We start from the raw sequence: 19240 nt of genomic DNA on the forward strand, positions 1-19240 counted from the left end.
CCACACAAAGCAGTTTAGCGCCTTGAGGTCCAGGATTAGACGCACTTTGCCTTTCTTCCTGGGGACTGTGAACAGGTTTGAGTAAAAACCCTGAAAACGTCCTGAAATGGGAACCGGGACAATCACCTCTTGAAGGAACAGGTCTTGTACCTCCCCAAACAGACCCTGTAACCAGTCTGCTGTCAGGCACAGGTTGGAAGGAAAAAACCTTGCCGGGGTGGGGGGACAAGAGCAAAACTCGATCTTGTAACCGGACCGAATAACTTCATGGACCCACTTATCTTGCACCAGGGAAGTCCACGGGTCCGGAAACCAGCGAAGACATCCCCCCACCCCTGATTCAGGTGAGGGCGCACCTTGATGCTGAAAAAACCTTGTCCACAGGTCTGGAGAAGCCCGCTCTCAGCTTGCCAGACCAGATTCATTTGGAGCCGCCCGAGGAGGCCCTGAAAGGCTTTGAGACCTTTTCAGTTGACCCTGAGTGATCAAAAAACTTATGAGCTGAGAAGGAAGGTCCACGTCTACAAAGAGGTTCCTTACCCTTAGTAGCTTGTGGAAGAAAAGGTACTCTTCCCCCCATAAGACCTTTTATGATGTCATCCAGGGTAGCTATAAATGGACAATATCCTTGAAAGGGAAGACCAGTCAAGGCGTTCTTAGAAGTCTGGTCCACAGACCAGCATTTAGGCCAAAAGACACGCCGAAGGACCACTGCAAAACAGAGAGGGGAGCCGCATTTAAGAAGGCATCACAGAAAAACTGCAACCCCTGGACCAGCTGGGTCCACCAGCTCAGCAAAGGCAGCAGGGATTCTATACACGTTACCTAAGGTCCATAAGGACGCAACTAACCCTCCTCCACGCCCAATTGTGAATGGGATTGGTTCAGTCAGTGCTAGACTGGGCCAATATTTGGACCAATTTTTACAGAAAAGTGTGGTTCAAACCAAAGCCTTTCTGAAGGATACCACGGATCTTCTTCTCATGCTGGATGGTGTGGTACTTGGGGACGACTCGCCGGTCTTCCTTGTGACGGCCGATGTGTCGTCCCTGTACACCATCATCCAGCATGATGATGCTTTGTTGTCCTTAAATTGGGCACTTAGTCAGAGGGAGGATCTACCTCGAGAACAGAAAGTATTCATTGGTAGGGCGTTAGACTTTTGTCTGAGCCATAACTATTTTTGGCATCAAAGTAGGTTCTACAGTCAAAAAACAGGTGTTGCCATGGGCGCCAAATTTGCCCCCAGCCTGGCAAATTTGTTCATGTCGGAGTGGGAGGACAAGTTTGTCTATAACCAGGTACGGCATGAACTCAGGCTATATAAGCGCTTTATTGATGACATCATTTTCATCTGGCAAGGGGCAGAGGAGGATTTGGTGTCTTTTATGGAACACCTTAATACCAACCACAATAACATCAAGTTGGATTTCCATCATAGTCCTGACGAAATTAATTTCCTGGATGTCACTATTAAGAGAGAAGGCAATAGATTAACCACGAAAGTGTACTTCAAAATGACAGACAGGAACAGTTATTTGGCCATCCAAAGTGGACACCACCCTAACTGGCTTAGGAATATTCCTAGGGGCCAGTTCACCCGAGTCAGGCGGAACTGCACTTCTGTAAATGACTACATGGAACAAGCAGCAGTTTTGAGGGATAGGTTTATGGCCAAAGGTTATGATGAGACCAACTTAAATAAAGAAATCACCAGAATTGGTAATGCCCCCAGACCATTAAGACCTGCGGCTAAACCTGTTAGGTTGGATGATGATCCTAAACAATGGAGCTTCTTGTCAGATTTTTCTAACGACTACAAAAAGGTAGAGGAAATCTTTAGACACCATTGGCCTATATTGCAGATGGATAGAACATTATGTTCAGCTTTACCAGCTAAACCATCGTTTATATATAGGCGAGCCCCAAATTTTGGTGACCAAATTGTAAAGAAAGTACTAGACCCTCCCAACGTCTCCTTCTTCCCGAACATGAAGGGGTCTTTCACCTGTGGAAGATGTAGAGCCTGTTCATTTACACCGACCAATTTCAGGAGGAGGGACTCTTTCATGGTTCGAGCTATCAATAAATCCTTCAAAATCAAAAGCTTAATTACGTGTGACACCACACATGTGGTCTATGGACTGATGTGTCCTTGTAATTTAGTTTATATTGGCCGTACTAAGCGGGCCCTAAAAGTCAGAGTGGGTGAGCATATCACCAACATTTTGAAAGGAAATCGCGACCACAATGTGCCCGCACATTTCCGCCAATTCCACCAGAGGGATCCTAGAAGCCTCCACTTCTGGGGCATTGAGAGAGTTACCCCGTCGTGGCGGGGGTCAAATTGGGTGAGGGAATTATCCAAATGTGAGACTAAGTGGATTTTCCTCACCCAGGCCCTCGCACCGACGGGGTTAAATATAGAGTTAGACTTGAATTGCTATATTAGCGATTCATGATCTTGCCTTTTCCATTTACCCTTATAATGGTACTGGAGTACGATTGATTTGTCTCAATTTATATTTTGGATTCCAGTGGTGTGCTTTTTTAATATGCTTTTTATATGTTTTTTATCATTTCTAATAGACACTACATTGGAACCTTCACTATGGGGGTACTGATTAGTGCAATGTAGATGGTTGTTGCATTTTTAATGTTTACCATGATTACCTGTTTTTTATGCAGAATGTCACTGGCAATGCTCTGCAGATCCATATCGGCACGGGGTAGAACTCCAAGAAATAACAATGTTATCCTTTTCACCATATTATAGCATCTGTATTGTTATTTATATTTCAGTGCCAAAGTGAATCTTTATGATATGGCAGGTTTCCCTATTGTTGTTATTGATGTCGGAAGTTCCGCAATGCGGGGTGCTGGTTCACTTCCGGTTTACTTACCTCATTGCCGATTGGACGCAGAGCGTTCCAGCAGGGCTATTTAGATGCCGGATGTTGTCGTTCAGGTCACGCCTCCAGTTGAAGTCGGACATGACGAAACCGGTCGGGGCGTGACCTGACGACACATCCGACATCACGGGACACGGCAGAGGAGCTACCCGGAAGGGACTGGGCTGGCGTGGAGTTAGCCCAGTACACTGGACGAGATAGGCTTCCTTTCTGACCGGAGACATGATATTCAATGCCTACCCATATGCTTTTACATGTGAGTGCAAAATTTTTATGTTTTAATAAAGCAAGTGTTTTGACGGTACTTCACTATTTGGAGCCCTTCTGTTTTTCCATAATACCATTACATTGAGGAAAGTGTGTGAAGGATACTTTTATGCGGCAGTGGTGAAGTGACTCTGGTCTTCCATGCGTGTATTCCCTACATCTGTATGGTATCCCTGCTCAGTTTGCTCTGGTGTGAGAACACTTGAGCATCGTTTTCTGGTGAGTTGCCATTTCTGCTATCTATCGGTGTGACACCTGGTGGTGGATGGTGATCCATTTATATACTTCACGCACTCCTGGATTTATGGACTTTTAAGGACATTGCTTTTCTCTACATGTTTTTGAGTGTTTATCAAGCAGTATCTTTGACAAGCATGCTTTTTACACTTTAAGTCATCTAATAGTGATTTTATGCGCTACTTCTTTTCCATTTTTTTAAAGGCAGCAGGGAGTTGTTCACCCTCCAAGTCACAGCGTAGGAGCTTAGTCCACTCAGTCAGACTTTGCGACACTAGGGCAATGGTAAATACCGGCCTCATTGCCGAACCTGCTAATGTGTACATAATGTAGGCTGCAGCCTCCGCCTTCTGGTCACCTGGATCCTTAAAGGCCGGGGACTCTTCCACCGGAATCATGGTTGCCTTGTTTAATCTGGAAACCGGAGGGTCCACCACCGGTGGCACAGTCCACTTCTTAAGAGGGGACACCTCAAAGTGGTAACCCCTAGTGCAAGTGTAAGAGCTAGCGCTTAGGAACCCCACATGGACACTTTGGTCGTCCCCACTGTCTTTAGCGACAATTCTGTCAAAACAGGCGAGGAAAGGAAACACCTTTGCTGCTCTGGATGGCTTGTGAGTGCCAAAGCTTACACGTGGCTCCGCTGCAGCTTCAGCCACGTCCTCCATCTTCAGGGTCTCACCCACAGATACAAATCAGTGCATCTCCCAGCACCTTTCCGTGCGTGGTCGCACATGTGCAGGAATCATCCTCACTATCAGAGGATTCCGGGCGCATGGTCGCAGACCCAGCAGGGTAACCCACGTCCGCAGCGGCCGAATCAGATTCAGGATCTGGTGAGACAGATGGCAGGGGAGGGGGGGGGGGGTTCTTTTTGCTAGCTTGTCGCCCGCAGCCGCCTTCACCTGGGACACAAGGGACTCCAGGACGGATGGATGGTTGGGACCCGGAGTGCCCTGCAGCCTCAGAGAGGGGATCTGGTGGGGAAACGTGCTCCAAGGACTCCATGAGTCACCAGGGGGACCCCACAAAAGTGTAAAACACTGCAAAGGGAAAACCCGACCGCGCTGGCAGCACCACCTGGTCGCCAAGCACAGAGCGATCCTCAGCAGAGAGGGAGAGAACCCCACCAGACTCACGACCTGCTGACAAAGGCACCTGCATGCACCAGGAAATTCTGCACTACACACAGGGATCAGAAAGCTAAATGATTCAGGAGTCAGTACCAGGGGATAAGGAGGGGCTCCAACCGCCGAAATCGCTGCCCACAGGGCTTCACTTTCATAACCGCCACTAATTGCAATACTAAACCACAAGAAAACCGGCCGCTGGACTACACAAACATGCCAGCCATGTATAGAAACACACAGGCTACAACAAAATGGCAGCCCCGTGTGGCACCACAAGGAATACAAGGACCCAGAAAGGGGGACCAGGCCTCAGGACAGATCCAGGCAGGATGGTGGGCCCTGGCAGGAGCCCCACCAGGTACAACCCACCCCGCATTATCGATTGCCCTGCAGCATACCCCCTCAGCCCCCATCGCCATTAGCGCCCTGCCCCCACCCCCAGGAACATATCTGCGGGAAGAAGGGGAACCAGGGGGTCCAACTGTCCCAAGGAGAGGCCCACCTTCACCCCAAAACCCTCCAGGGGTAGAGGGGGGACAGCTACTCACCATACCAGGAACCAGGTGGGCACCGCTTCAGACAGATCCTCCTCTCCATCGAAATGGTGGGCTGTCGACCAGGAGGAACTCCGGCCGAGGCCAAGTCGTAAGCAACCTCGTGAGACATTTAACTCGCAGGGCCAGCCCTCGTCCAGTGGGGCTATGTCTTGGCTGACCAAGCGCGGACCTGAGGCCTGCGTGCACTCTCTGGCCAGACTGGGGTGACCACGGGATTTAGATTATCCAGCCTGTTGCCCAGTCCGGCAGGTGATAGTAGATCTCATAGGAGAAATCCAGGAGGAAAATATTTTCTATCTAAAACATTTTGCCAGGACCAAAGATCCCAGCAAGGAACTAGGTCCTTACTCCTGACTACTCAGAAAAAAACTGTGACTATAGCAGGGAGAGAGAGTATACCCCCTAGGACTGCCCATGCGTGTAGCCAGAAGTTTTTCTGCCTTGTGTCCTACTCCTGTAGGGGGCAGTATAACCCAATTGTCAAGAATGACAGGAGCTGTGTGTCAATGAATGGAAGAGAAAATTGCATTTCCACGTTTTGTGTAATGTAGGAGACCAGATTTAGTGAATGCAGGATCTGGGTTTAGTAACACTAAGGTTTTTATCGCTGTCTGTCTCCTCGCTGCTATTCTATTTCTCCAGTGAGCATTGAGTACAGAAAGTGATGGCAAATCCAACATTTCATAGTCAGGACAAGAACTGGAATGGAGAAGAAACCTTCAAATGGGGTCCGCTGTCTAAGAGGATATTTCCTCTCACTTCTTGTGTGTTTCTGGGACAGGAAGTGCAGGGAAATCTCCCCAAGGGGAAACAGGCAACAACAAAGCACCTGACGGATTTTAGCCCCTTACTACACTAATCAAAATTAACAAAAAAGCTTTATGGATACACTAAATTTTTTCAAGTAAAATTCCAGATATGAATATTTTCACATACTGTAGTTACATTGGTTCAGCATGGACCAAAGGAGCTATGCATATACCATACCTGTGGGATCCTTCTAGAAGCTGGAATTTAGATCACTTCAGTGATCTTCAATAGCTTCTGGGTCCTGAGCGGCTCCCGAGATGCATTTTGAACACAGGACTTTGGGTACAAGGCAAGGGCACCATTCAGAAAATGCACTGCATTTCCTCCTTGAATGCAAAGCATTCTATGACTGGACTAGTAGGAGAGGAGGGAGATGTCCCACTCTTAACCTAGTTCAGAGAGAGAATGCTTTGTATTTTCACAAGGCACGCAAAGCAATCTTTGAATGGTGCCCATGTCCAGTGGCCAACCTTCTGTGTTTACAATGCAGCAGGGCAGCCTCTCAGCACAGCACCTGGAAGCTAGTGGAAATTGCTGTAGTTGGGATGCCTACTAGAGTGGTTTCCAGCTTCTAGAGGGATTGCACAAGTACAGTTTCTCACAAAGGTGAGTACACCCCTCACATTTTTGTAAATATTTTATTACAGTGCCTTGCGAAAGTATTCGGCCCCCTTGAACTTTGCGACCTTTTGCCACATTTCAGGCTTCAAACATAAAGATATAAAACTGTAATTATTTGTAAAGAATCAACAAGTGGGACACAATCATGAAGTGGAACGAAATTTATTGGATATTTCAAACTTTTTTAACAAATAAAAAACTGAAAAATTGGGCGTGCAAAATTATTCAGCCCCTTTACTTTCAGTGCAGCAAACTCTCTCCAGAAGTTCAGTGAGGATCTCTGAATGATCCAATGTCAACCTCAATGACTAATGATGATAAATAGAATCCACCTGTGTGTAATCAAGTCTCTGTATAAATGCACCTGCACTGTGATAGTCTCAGAGGTCCGTTTAAAGCGCAGAGAGCATCATGAAGAACAAGGAACACACCAGGCAGGTCCGAGATACTGTTATGGAGAAGTTTAAAGCCGGATTTGGATACAAAAAGATTTCCCAAGCTTTAAACATCCCAAGGAGCACTGTGCAAGCGATAATATTGAAATGGAAGGAGTATTAGACCACTGCAAATCAAAGAAGACCTGGCCGTCCCTCTAAACTTTCAGCTTATACAAGGAGAAGACTGAGCAGAGATGCAGCCAAGAGGCCCATGATCAGTCTGGATGAACTGCAGAGATCTACAGCTGAGGTGGGAGACTCTGTCCATAGGACAACAATCAGTCGTATACTGCACAAATCTGGCCTTTATGGAAGAGTGGCAAGAAGAAAGCCATTTCTTAAAGATATCCATAAAAAGTGTTGTTTAAAGTTTGCCACAAGCCACCTGGGAGACACACCAAACATGTGGAAGAAGGTGCTCTGGTCAGATGAAACCAAAATCGAACTTTTTGGCAACAATGCAAAATGTCATGTTTGGCGTAAAAGCAACACAGCTCATCACCCTGAACACACCATCCCCACTGTCAAACATGGTGGTGTCAGCATCATGGTTTGGGCCTGCTTTTCTTCAGCAGGGACAGGGAAGATGGTTAAAATTGATGGGAAGATGGATGGAGCCAAATACAGGACCATTCTGGAAGAAAACCTGATGAAGTCTGCAAAAGACCTGAGACTGGGATGGAGATTTGTCTTCCAACAAGACAATGATCCAAAACAAAGCAAGATCTACAATGGAATGGTTCACAAATAAACATATCCAGGTGTTAGAATGGGTAAGTCAAAGTCCAGACCTGAATCCAATCGAGAATCTGTGGAAAGAACTGAAAACTGCTGTTCACAAACGCTCTCCATCCTACCTCACTGAGCTCGAGCTTTTTTGCAAGGAGGAATGGGCAAAAATTTCAGTCTCTCGATGTGCAAAACTGATAGAGACATACCCCAAGCTACTTACAGCTGTAATCGCAGCAAAAGTGTTAACTTAAGGGGGCTGAATCATTTTGCACGCCCAATTTTTCAGTTTTTTACTTGTTAAAAAAGTTTGAAATATCCAATAAATTTCGTTCCACTTCATGATTGTGTCCCACTTGTTGTTGATTCTTCACAAAAAATTACAGTTTTATATCTTTATGTTTGAAGCCTGAAATGTGGCAAAAGGTCGCAAAGTTCAAGGGGGCCGAATACTTTCGCAAGGCACTGTATATCTTTTCATGTGACAACACTGAAGAAATCACACTTTGCTGCAATGTAAAGTAGTGAGTGTACAGCTTGTATAACAGTGTAAATTTGCTGTCCCCTCAAAATAACACACAGCCATTAATGTCTAAACCACTGGCAACATAACTGGGTACAACCCTAAGTGAAAATGTCCAAATTGGGCCCAATTAGCCATTTTCCCTCCCTTAGTGTTACAAGGTCTCAGGTGTGAATGGGGAGCAGGTGTGTTTAATTTGGTGTTATCGCTCTCACTCTCTCATACTGGTCACTGGACGTTCAACATGATACCTAATGGCAAAGAACTTTCTGAGGATCTGAAAAAAAAAAAAAGAATTGTTGCTCTACATAAAGATGGCCTAGGCAATAAGAAGATTGCCAAGACCCTGAAAATGAGCTGCAGCATGGTGGCCAAGACCATACAGCGGTTTAACAGGACAGGTTCCACTCAGAACAGGTTTTGCCATGGTTGACCAAAGAAGTAAAAAAAAAGAACTCAGAAAAAGAGTGCACGTGCTCAGCGTCATATCCAGAGGTTGTCTTTGGAAATCAGAAGTATGCGGCCTGCCAACATTGCTGCAGAGGTTGAAGGGGTGGGGGGTCAGCCTATCAGTGCTCAGACCATACGAAGCATACTGCATCAAATTGGTCTGCATGGCTGTCGTCCCAGAAGGAAGCCTCTTCTAAAGATAATGCACAAGAAAGCTCGCAAACATGTCCTGTGGTCTGATGAGACCAAGATAAACGTATTTGGTTCAGATGGTGTCAAGCATGTATGGCGGCAACCAGGTGAGGAGTACAAAGACAAGTGTGTCTTGCCTACAGTCAAGCACGGTGGACGGGATGTCTAGGTCTGGGGCTGCAGGAGTGCTGCCGGCACTTGGGAGCTACAATTCATTGAGGGAACATGTACTATGACATACTGAAGCAGAGCATGATACCCTCCCTCCTGAGACTGGGCCACAGGGCAGTATTCCAACATGATAAAGACCCCAAACACACCTCCAAGATGACCACTGCCTTACTAAAGAAGCTGAGGGTAAAGGTGATGGACTGGCCAAGCATGTCTACAGACCTAAACCCTATTGAGAATCTGTGGGCCATCCTCAAATGGAAGGTGGAGGAGTGCAAGGTCTCTAACTTTCACCCGCTCTGTGATGTCGTCATGGAGGAGTGGAAGAGAACTCCAGTGGCAACCTGTGAAGCTCTGGTGAACTCCATGCCCAAATAGGTTAAGGCAGAGCTGGAAAATAATGGTGGCCACACAAAAATATTGACACTTTGGGCCCAATTTTGACATTTTCACTTAGAGGTGAACTCATTGTTGCCAGCGGTTAAGACATTAATGGCTGTGTTGAGGTATTTTGAGGGGACAGCAACAGTTATACAAGCTGTATACTCATTACTTTACATTGTAGCAAAATGTAATTTCTTCAGTGTTGTCACATGAAAAGATATAATAAAATATTTACAAAACTGTCAGGGGTGTACTCACTTTGTGAGATCCTGTATGTCATATTAATAGTTTGATTGGCCCAAGCTGTAAAAAAAATGCATATCTGAAATTATTTTTTATAAAAGCAGTGTGCGCCAAGAACAACCAATTATAAACATTCTTTCATACACTAAACTGAAATCTAATCTCTTATTGGTTAATTTTCACTTCTCACAAGTTTCAGATGGAGGTATTGTTCACTAGCTGCTTTGGGAAACATGAACGTCTCTTTTCTGAGAGACATTTACACAGAATGCCCTACATTAAACCTAAAGTGCATTCAAGCCTAATATACACTGTTTACAAATCAGGACACTAAGAACGAGCAAAGACACATCTACAGCGTTATAAATGCAAATGCTTCTATCCATTCCACAAATAAGCAGTTAAATGTACTACTAACATGACCTGATACTGGCAAATGGTTAGCAACTAGCTAGAATACAGTTTCTGAAAATGGACAGTATGTTGTGACAACTAAATTAGTTACTGATGACTGTACAAACCATCTATATTGCCCCCAATCAGCTACTCCCCTTCATTTTCCAATCAGAAACAGAGGCATAAAAGAATATGTCTGGTATATTTAGACACTTTCATCCATGAGCCTCAGAATCTGGGCAACAGTGGAGCTGACACGCTGAACAATAATTACACTAGAAAAGGCAAGGAAGGTCTTCAAATTGTTCTTGTTTCCTGTTTCAAGATGGTTAATTCTCTTGAGCCTTTAGTGTTTTATTGAGAATAGAGCACAAGTCAAGAAAGTGTAGGCTCTTTATCCAGCCAGTGACCTAATGTTTTAATTAGCCCATGGATGCCCTCAGAGTAACATCAAAATAGCAGATACCCTGCGAACGAGAATGGTCAGCAGTTCTGGGAACGTCGTCAAGATACATCAAGGCAGAATTATCTGGACATAAATAACGGATTAACTGAAGTAACTATATAAAAAAAACTATGCTCTATTTTCAAACATACAAGCAAAACTTGTTTTGTTTGTTTTGTTTTTTTTCACTTCTATGAAAGATTACCTGGTGGGTGTATTTGTTAGACTGTAACCAACACTTGGCTTGTAGGAATTCCTAACTGCGTTTCTCAAGTACCTCCAGTGAGTCATGTCTTCGTAATTCCTTTAGGGCTCATTCACAGGAGCTTGCACAGTAAAGCCACATGAGCTAGTGTCTGTGCTTGGTCTGGTAGAGGGCAATGCAATGCACGATTTAACTGATTGCACTTTCAACTATTTCTGTGACACTTCATTCATGTCCCCAAAGAGCAGCACGGTTCTATGTAATCACATGTAGTGCAGAAAAAAACAGCATGTCTGCATTTTTGCACCACTGTAAATAACACCAGGATTGTGGTATGAACAGGCAAAATTTTTCTTTACTATGTGCCCTGGCAGTTATCTGCGTTTTTCTTGTGCAGAAAAGCACATCAGCACACATAGTGGGCAGCACAGTGGCTAAGTGGTTATCACTTCTGTTTAGCAGTATAAGGGTTCTCTGTTTCAATCCAACCATGACACTACCTGCCTAGAGTTTGCACGTTCTCCCTGTGCCTGTGTGGGTTTCCTTTGGGTACTCTAGTTTCCTCCCACACTCCAAAGACATGCTGGTAGGTTAATTGGCTCCTGTCTGAAGTGGCCCTAGTATGTGGATGTAAGAATGCGAGTTAGGGACCTTAGATTGTAAGCTCCTTGAGGGCAGGGACTGATGTTAATGTATAATATATATGTAAAGTGGCAGTATACAAGTACCTGTATTAAATAAATAATATGGAATAAAATAAAACAAAGTTGTACCTGTTTATCGACTGTCTTCTTCTCTCTACAGACATTCAAAGCTTGTCTGAGCGGTCAGAAAACGGGGCAGAGAGCTGAAGTTACTCTACAGAGCTGAGCGAGGATAGCTCTGAGAGCTTATTGGCGGGGACGGACAGACCCCCCCTTCACACAGCACACAGGAACAGAGCCGTGGCTGTCAATTACAAGGTGGGCGCTGGGGGATCCCTTCGCTCTGAATTGAGACAAGTACACACTATAGAGGGATATGCTGTGTTCATATTTAAAGTATTACTAAACCCAGGACCTGCATTACCTATATCTGGTCTCCCACAGTACACAGAACATGGAAATGTAATTTTTCTTTAGGTAATAAAAACTGCTAAACACCTTTTCTTAGGACTTCTATTAGCGTCCAGCTGAGCACTGATTAAAGCTTGTAGGTGGAGTTTTAATTCTCCTCTGAATGTCCTATGAGGCAGCATGACCCCTGAACCTCTGTCTGGACAGTGCTGATTGGCCCTGTGCTGATCACATGCACCCTCCCCCCATAAAAACAAAACAAAACAAAATCTCTAGCAATACACATTAAATTGAGCATGTGTAAAGTTCCTCCAAGTCTCTGTGCTATAAGCAGATGGATTGGGGACTGTGGAAGAAGGGGAGGATCAGAGACTGTGGAAGAAGGGGAGGTTTAGAGAAGACAGGATCAAACAGCAGTTTTTCCACAATGGAGAGGATAAACCCCTTAGGTTCCAAAGGGAGTATAACAAGCATGCTTTACTGCATGTGCGGACTGATTTTACTGTTGTGAGTTTATTAGCACTTTAATGTCTGATGTTTAAAACCACATTTTTAGTAAGGTCCATGAAAACAAATGCAAGATTTAGACCTGCTGGCATGGTATTTGGACACGGAGTACAGGGGCACTGTGAGCAGGAGCAAGGAAAGAGGATGCTGGGGGGGCTGGCAACAAGCAAGCAGAAGAATTAGGAGTGCACGCTGGAAGCAGTGTGAGCAGGAACAAAAAGAGAGGACGCCAAGACTGTGAGACAGGGGAGAGGAGGAGCAGACACCAGGGGTTGTGTGGTCAGCCAGCAGGAGCATGAGCAAAGGATCAGTGAGCAGGAATAGGAGAAGATAATTATTTGCTAGTGAACATGAGTGACGACATTGCTAATGGGGGAAGGGAGGAGGTGGAATCTCTGTTCAGTTTCAAAGTGAAGAAACAAATGGCAAATTATTAGTGGGCATATGCTACAGAGCCCCTAAGCTAAAGGATGAGGAGGAGTCTGATCTGCTTTCACAGTTAGGAATGGCAGCGAGGCAGGGCAATGTTAGTATAATGGGGGAGCGCAATTATCCAGATATTGACTGGGCAGACTAAACTGCTCACTCATTTCTTAAATGTCTTTAAGAACAACTTTGTGTGTCAATTGGTCGTTGCTCCAACTAGAAATAATGCTCCGCTAAATCTACTAATTACAAAAAACACAGATCTGATTGCATATGTGGAAATAAGGGATAACTCCGGAAACATTACATTTAGCATAAATAATAGGAAAAGGAAGCATGAGGGAAGTGCAAGAACACTGCTTCTTTTCAAAGGAGCCAACTTTTCAAAACTGCACTCCATACTACAAGATATTAAATGGAAACAAATTTTAGAAACATGGAGGAAAAAATGGGAGTGCTTTAAGAACAAATTAAATAATGGTATTAGCCAGTGCATTCCAAAGGACAACAAATAGGAAAGAGCTAAGGTCAAACCTGGGTGGGGTAAACCCTAGCTCAAAAAGGCATATAAGAGGGGAAAAAAAGGGCCTTTAAAAAACATGGGGTCGAGGGGTCATCGTCGGCATTCCAACACTACAAGGCGTGCAGTAAGAAATGTAAGAGTGCAATCAGGGCAGTTAAAACAGACCACGAGAGACACATAACCAAGGAGAATTAAAAAAATCCCATGACATTTTTTAAATATATTAGGAGTAAGAAAGCGAGGTCAGAGCATATTGGGCTCATAAAGGATGATCAGGGGAAGATTGTTACAAATAACAAGGAGAAGGGAACTGTATTAAATGCATTATTCTCCTCAAAAAAGAAAAGGAAGGGTATAATAATCAAAATTTCATTGTTAGTAACACAAAATGGAATGTACCATTGTAATCTACAGAAGCCAGTGTACAAAAAAGACTTAAAAACTTAACCTAAATAAATCACCAGGACCAGATGACTTATACTCAAAGAGTCTTAAAGAAGTTAGCAAGGTCATAGCCAGATGCGATTTCAAATTTTAAGGACAGCTTAGTGACTGGATTGGTACCACCTAATTGGCAAAAAAAAGCAACTTTTGCTTATGAAAACAGTATCATTAGTAATAATCAACATGGATTTATGAAAGATCGTTCTTGCCAGAGCAATCAGTTAACACTCTATGAGGAAGTGAGCTGTCATCTAGATAGAGGAAGACCTGTGGACGTTGTGTATCTAGATTTTGCCAAAGCATTTGATACAGTTTCCCATAAATGCCTAAATTACAAACTAAGGTCTGTTGGCATTGACGATATTGTATGTTCTGGAAAGAAAACTGGTTAAAGGAACATGTCCAAAGGGTGGTGATAAATGGTGTGTACTCAGAATGATCTGATGTTGTGAGTGGGGTACCCCAGGGCTATGTCCTAGGACCACTTCTGTTTAAGTTATTCATAAAGCATACAGATATTGGAATAAATAGTTCAATCTCAATGCTTGCTATTGATATGAAGCTAAGCACAGCAGGCTATAGAAACTTGACAAGGATACTTCTATAAAATAAAGGGATGGGGAACTACAGGAAAATGAGGTGTAATGCTGAAAAATGTAAAGTAATGCACTTGGGGCTAAAAATATGTACTCAAAGTTACTCACTAGCGGGAGAACCTTTGGTGGAATCCAGGGTGGAAAAAGATCTGGGGGTTCTAATAGGTCACAAGCTCAGCAATAGTGTGCAATGCCAAGGTGCCAGAAGCAAAGTTAGCAGACTATTAGCATAAAATAAAAAAGGGTATTTACTCAAGAGATAAGACTATAATTCTACCAATTTAGAAAACTCTGCTCCGGCTACATCTTTAGTATGCTGTCCAGTTGTCACCAGTTCTCAGGAAAGATGTGCTTTAACTGGAGAGAATCCATAGAACTGCATCATAGCTAATAACGGGACTTGAGGACCTCAGTTGTGAGGAACAGCCACAAGCATTAAAAATATTACCCTGGAGAAGAGACGCTTAAGAGGAGATATGATGGTGATATACAAAAATCTCAATGGTGATTACAGCATAAGGAGTAAACTATTCAGCCTCAGTTCGCTTAAGAGGACACATAGACACTCAGTAATATTGGGTGAGAAGCGGTTTAACCTTAAACTGCATAAGGGGTTCTTTACTGTCAAAGCGGTAAGGATTCAGAACCCCCCTCCACAGTTGGTGGTGTTTGCGGGGAGTGTTGATAATTTAAAAAAACTCTTGGGTGGGAGTCTTTGCGAGCTCAATATACAGGGATATAGGAAATGGTATTAATGCAAACACACACACACCGGCTAAATTTGTGTCTTTTTTTCAACCTTACCAACTATGTAATAATAAAATCACCCAATGAAACTACAACTTGGGAATTGTAATCAGTTAGCTGTAGGTTTCCCTCCTTATTCCCACGTGACTTCTCAAAACCAAACTACACAATCAAGATCCTTGGCAACAGAATAGCTAATAATTGGCAACCCAGAGGCTTTGGCACATTCACAAATGTCCTGCAACGTTCAGCTTCCCATTGCTTTATTTTGGGTATTTTTTACATAAGGATGTCAGCAAAGCAGACCCTACATTCTCATGCAAAGTCCACTGTGCAATGCTGTGAACTGTGCAATGCTCTCATGAGCACTTTACAAATATTAGCAGTTAAACAAATATAAAATTGTAGCTAAGTCCTCCAGGATGTTAATTGTGTAATATATGTTAAATTATTAAACACATGGAATACCAACTCACATCCAGGCTTTCTCTCAGGTAAAATGATTTTACCATCTGTTATAGAATCAACCAAGTCCTGAAATTCTGCGGGGACATCAGCTTGCTTCCAGCGCTCGTTATCTAGCAGAAGGCTGAGGAGACAATACAGTAGATTTCAGTGAGTGTTAACTAGTTGATCATGTCCAGATTGTCAGGACAGTAGCTCTTTTGGGTATAATGACTGCATCAGAAACATCACAAGTAAATAAAAACGATTTCACTTAAGTACATTATTATTCATGACAGAAGTGTACTAAACCAAGTCACTATAAAAACAAAGATTGTTGTAATATCTTGGTACGAAAACTTCAATAAATTAGATTTCTCTTACACAATTATGTATTATAGGCATATGTGCAATTATTCTAATGCTTCTCTGATATCATCTTGGGGAATCTTGGTGATTATGAACTTTGAAACCTCAATTAAGGAATTTAGAAATGCTCAGTTCTCTAGATCCCTCTTCAATGTATGATTATTCCTTTAATGGAGAGCTCCACAGTCACCCTGCATAGGACTGGTCTATTTTAAGATGTTCTCAAGAGATGAGCAGCATTGGCCTTCAGTTTGAATATGCAGAAGAGGCCCTGCCAATTCCACATTGTACAAACTTTGGACATGAGAATAAAGTACTAAATGATTAAACAGTGCATGCTTCTTTATTATTTACTATATTTACCTAAAGCAGAAGTGTGGGATAGCAATCGGTTGCAACTGTCCCCCGCCGGCTCGAAGAATGAGAATTGAGTGATCAATGCTTGAAGTGTAAACCGTAGGAAACATTGATGAAAGCAACGCATTAAAACACAAGGGTGGGCCATCCTGCAGATTCAAAGATTGAAGGCCCATGAAACAGTAGGTTTCTGAATAAATGTTTTCTTTGAAATTAAAAATCATTCTAAATGTCCCAGATTCCTACATCTAATCAGGTGCAGTTCCAGAGGAGAGAAAATTGTTAAGTCTCTTAATCCATACACCCAGGTGTGGTTTCTTGCCAATTCCATAAAACCAATGCAGGGCCTAGAGAAAAAGAAAAGCAGAAGCATCTCAACTGCTTCCAACAAAGAATCAGTTTTTCTGTCCACTTGACTCCTAAATGAGGTCAGAATATTCAAAGGACACATCCATTTATAGTCTGAGAGAGTGCTGTGCACCATATAACAAATAAACAGCATTTATACGATTTGAATATAGAAAGATTCCCTTCTGGCTCCTTCAACTCTTTAAAACAACAGATCTTTAAGAGATTGATGAAAAGCAAAGTCCTGTTTTCACTACCCTTTCACTCCTGTAAATACCTATATAATATATCTTGAACAGTATGTGCAGGATAAATATCTTTAAATTGCTTATATGTGTATATGCCCTCAGGTAGAGGAGCCTGATCTTCCTCCAAACCGGAGAATAGGATTTCCAGATTACCTGACATGTCCCTAGCTGGGACATAGGGAAGGCAACACAATGTCTTCATTCAAACGGAAATCAGAGACGACCTTTGGAAGGAACGACAGACAGGGACGAAGAACCACCTTATCTCTGTGAACCACCAGGTAAGGTGAAGGACAAGACAATGCCGCAGGTGCTGACACCCTACACGCAGAAGTAATAGCCACCAAAAAGGCCACCTTCTGGGACAACGTATGCAGGGGAACCTCCCAAAGACTTTTGAAGGGAGGTTTCTGAAGAACTAACGGCACTAAATAAATCGAACAGTTTAGACCAGGATCTAAAAATAGATCGAACCGTTTGGAACAGGATCTAAAAATAGATCTAGGATCTAAAAATAGATTGAACAGTTTAGGCCAGGATCTAATAATAGATCTATGATCTAGAAATAGATCTAGGATCTAAAAAAAAAAAATCGAACAGTTTGGACCCGGATCTAAAAATAGATCTAGGATCTAAAAATAGATTGAACAGTTTGGACCAGGATCTAGAAATAGATCTAGGATCTAAAAATAGATCAAACAGTTTTGACCAGGATGTAAAAATAGATCGAACAGTTTAGACCATGATCTAAATTTAAATCAAACAGTTTGGACCAAGATCTAAAAATAGATCTAGGATCTACAAATAGATCGAACAGTTTAGACCAGGATCTAAAAAATAGTTCTAAGATCTAAAAATAGATTAGAATAGAATTAACTAAATTGGTGCAGTTTCTAAACAGATTCTTGCTTTAGATGTTATCTCTTATTCTATTAAAAGCCGCTATAGGAAAGTACCGTCAGTAACTCTTGAAGACTGCAAGTACATCAAAGATCATAAAAGGAAGTGGAAGAATTCAAAATTCAAGTGTCCATTTAAATCCACATTCGTGATAGTGACATTCTTAGTTTCTACAGTAGTCACGGTCTGAGTGAGATTTGTAGGAGTTTTATTCACATAAGTGCAAGTGGAATGCACACAAGAGACTAAGAAAAAGATACTAGAACTATTTCAGAAATGGACAATCCTGAATAATTGTATGTGATAATCTGTATATAGGGAATTATCTTTGTTTTAAAATTTATATATGTCATAATAGATCTAGGATCTAAAAATAGATCAAACAGCTTAGACCAGGATGCAAAAATAGATCTTCCAGTTTAGACCAGGATCTAAAAATAGATCTAGGATGTAAAAATAGATCTTCCAGTTTGGGCCAGGATCTAAAAATAGATTTTTCAGTTTGGATGAGGATCTAAAAAATAGATCTAGGATCTAAAAATAGATATTTCAGTTTAGACAAGGATCTAAAAATAGATCTAGGATCTACAAAATAAATTGAACCGTTTGGACCAGGATCTGAAAAAAAATCGAACAGTTTAGACCAGGATCTAAAAATAGATCTAGGATGTAGAAATAGATCCAAGACCTAAAAATAGATCCAAAATCTAAAAATAGATCTAACAGTTTAGACCAGATCTAAAAATAGATCCAAGATCTAGAAATAGATCTAACAGTTTAGACCAGGATCTAAAAATAGATCTAGGATCTAAAAATAGATCAAACAGTTTGGACCAAGATCTAAAAATAGACCTAGGATCTAAAAATAGATCCAACAGTTTGGACCAGGATGTAAAAAAAGATCAAACAGTTTGGACCAGGATCTAAAAATAGATTTAACAGTTTGGACCAGGATCTAAAGATAGATCTAGGATCTAAAAATAGATCGAACAGTTTGGACCAGGATCTAACAATAGATCCAGGATCTAAAAATAGATCGAAAAGTTTGAACCAGAATCTAAAAATAGATCAAACAGTTTAGACCAGGATCTAAAAATAGATCGAAACAGTTTGGACCAGGATCTAAGAATAGATCGAACGGTTTGGATCAGGATCTAAAACTAGATCTAGGATCTAAAAATAGATCGAACAGTTTAGACCAGGATCTCAAAAATAGATCTAACATATAAAAATAGATCGAACAGTTTAAACCAGGATCTAAAAATAGATCGAATAATTTGGAACAGGAACTAAAAATAGATCGAACAGTTTATACAAGGATGTAAAAATAGATCTAGGATCTAAAAATAGATCGAACAGTTTGGACCAGGGATCTAAAAATAGATAAAAAAGTTTGGACAGGATTTAAAAATAGATCTGGGATCTAAAAATAGATCGAACAGTTCATACAAGGATCTAAAAATCGATCTAGGATCTAAAAATAGATCGAACAGTTTGAACCAGGATCTAACAATAGATCCAGGATCTAAAAATAGATTGAACAGTTTGAACTAGAATCTAAAAATAG

General features: G+C 42.2%; 1 protein-coding gene across 1 annotated transcript in view; it reads right to left on the reverse strand.

The window, feature by feature from the left end:
* Positions 1–19240, reverse strand: part of VPS54 (VPS54 subunit of GARP complex) — a 243203-nt gene that overhangs the window by 61377 nt on the left and 162586 nt on the right. Inside the window, exon 15 of the mRNA XM_082252138.1 lies at positions 15484–15596. Within this exon, the coding sequence (XP_082108264.1) occupies positions 15484–15596 (113 nt within the window). The remainder of the gene's footprint in view (positions 1–15483; positions 15597–19240) is intronic.

The sequence above is a fragment of the Pelophylax lessonae genome (genome assembly GCF_965119305.1).
Source record: "Pelophylax lessonae genome assembly, chromosome: 3".
In the NCBI taxonomy this organism is placed as follows: Eukaryota; Metazoa; Chordata; class Amphibia; order Anura; family Ranidae; genus Pelophylax; species Pelophylax lessonae.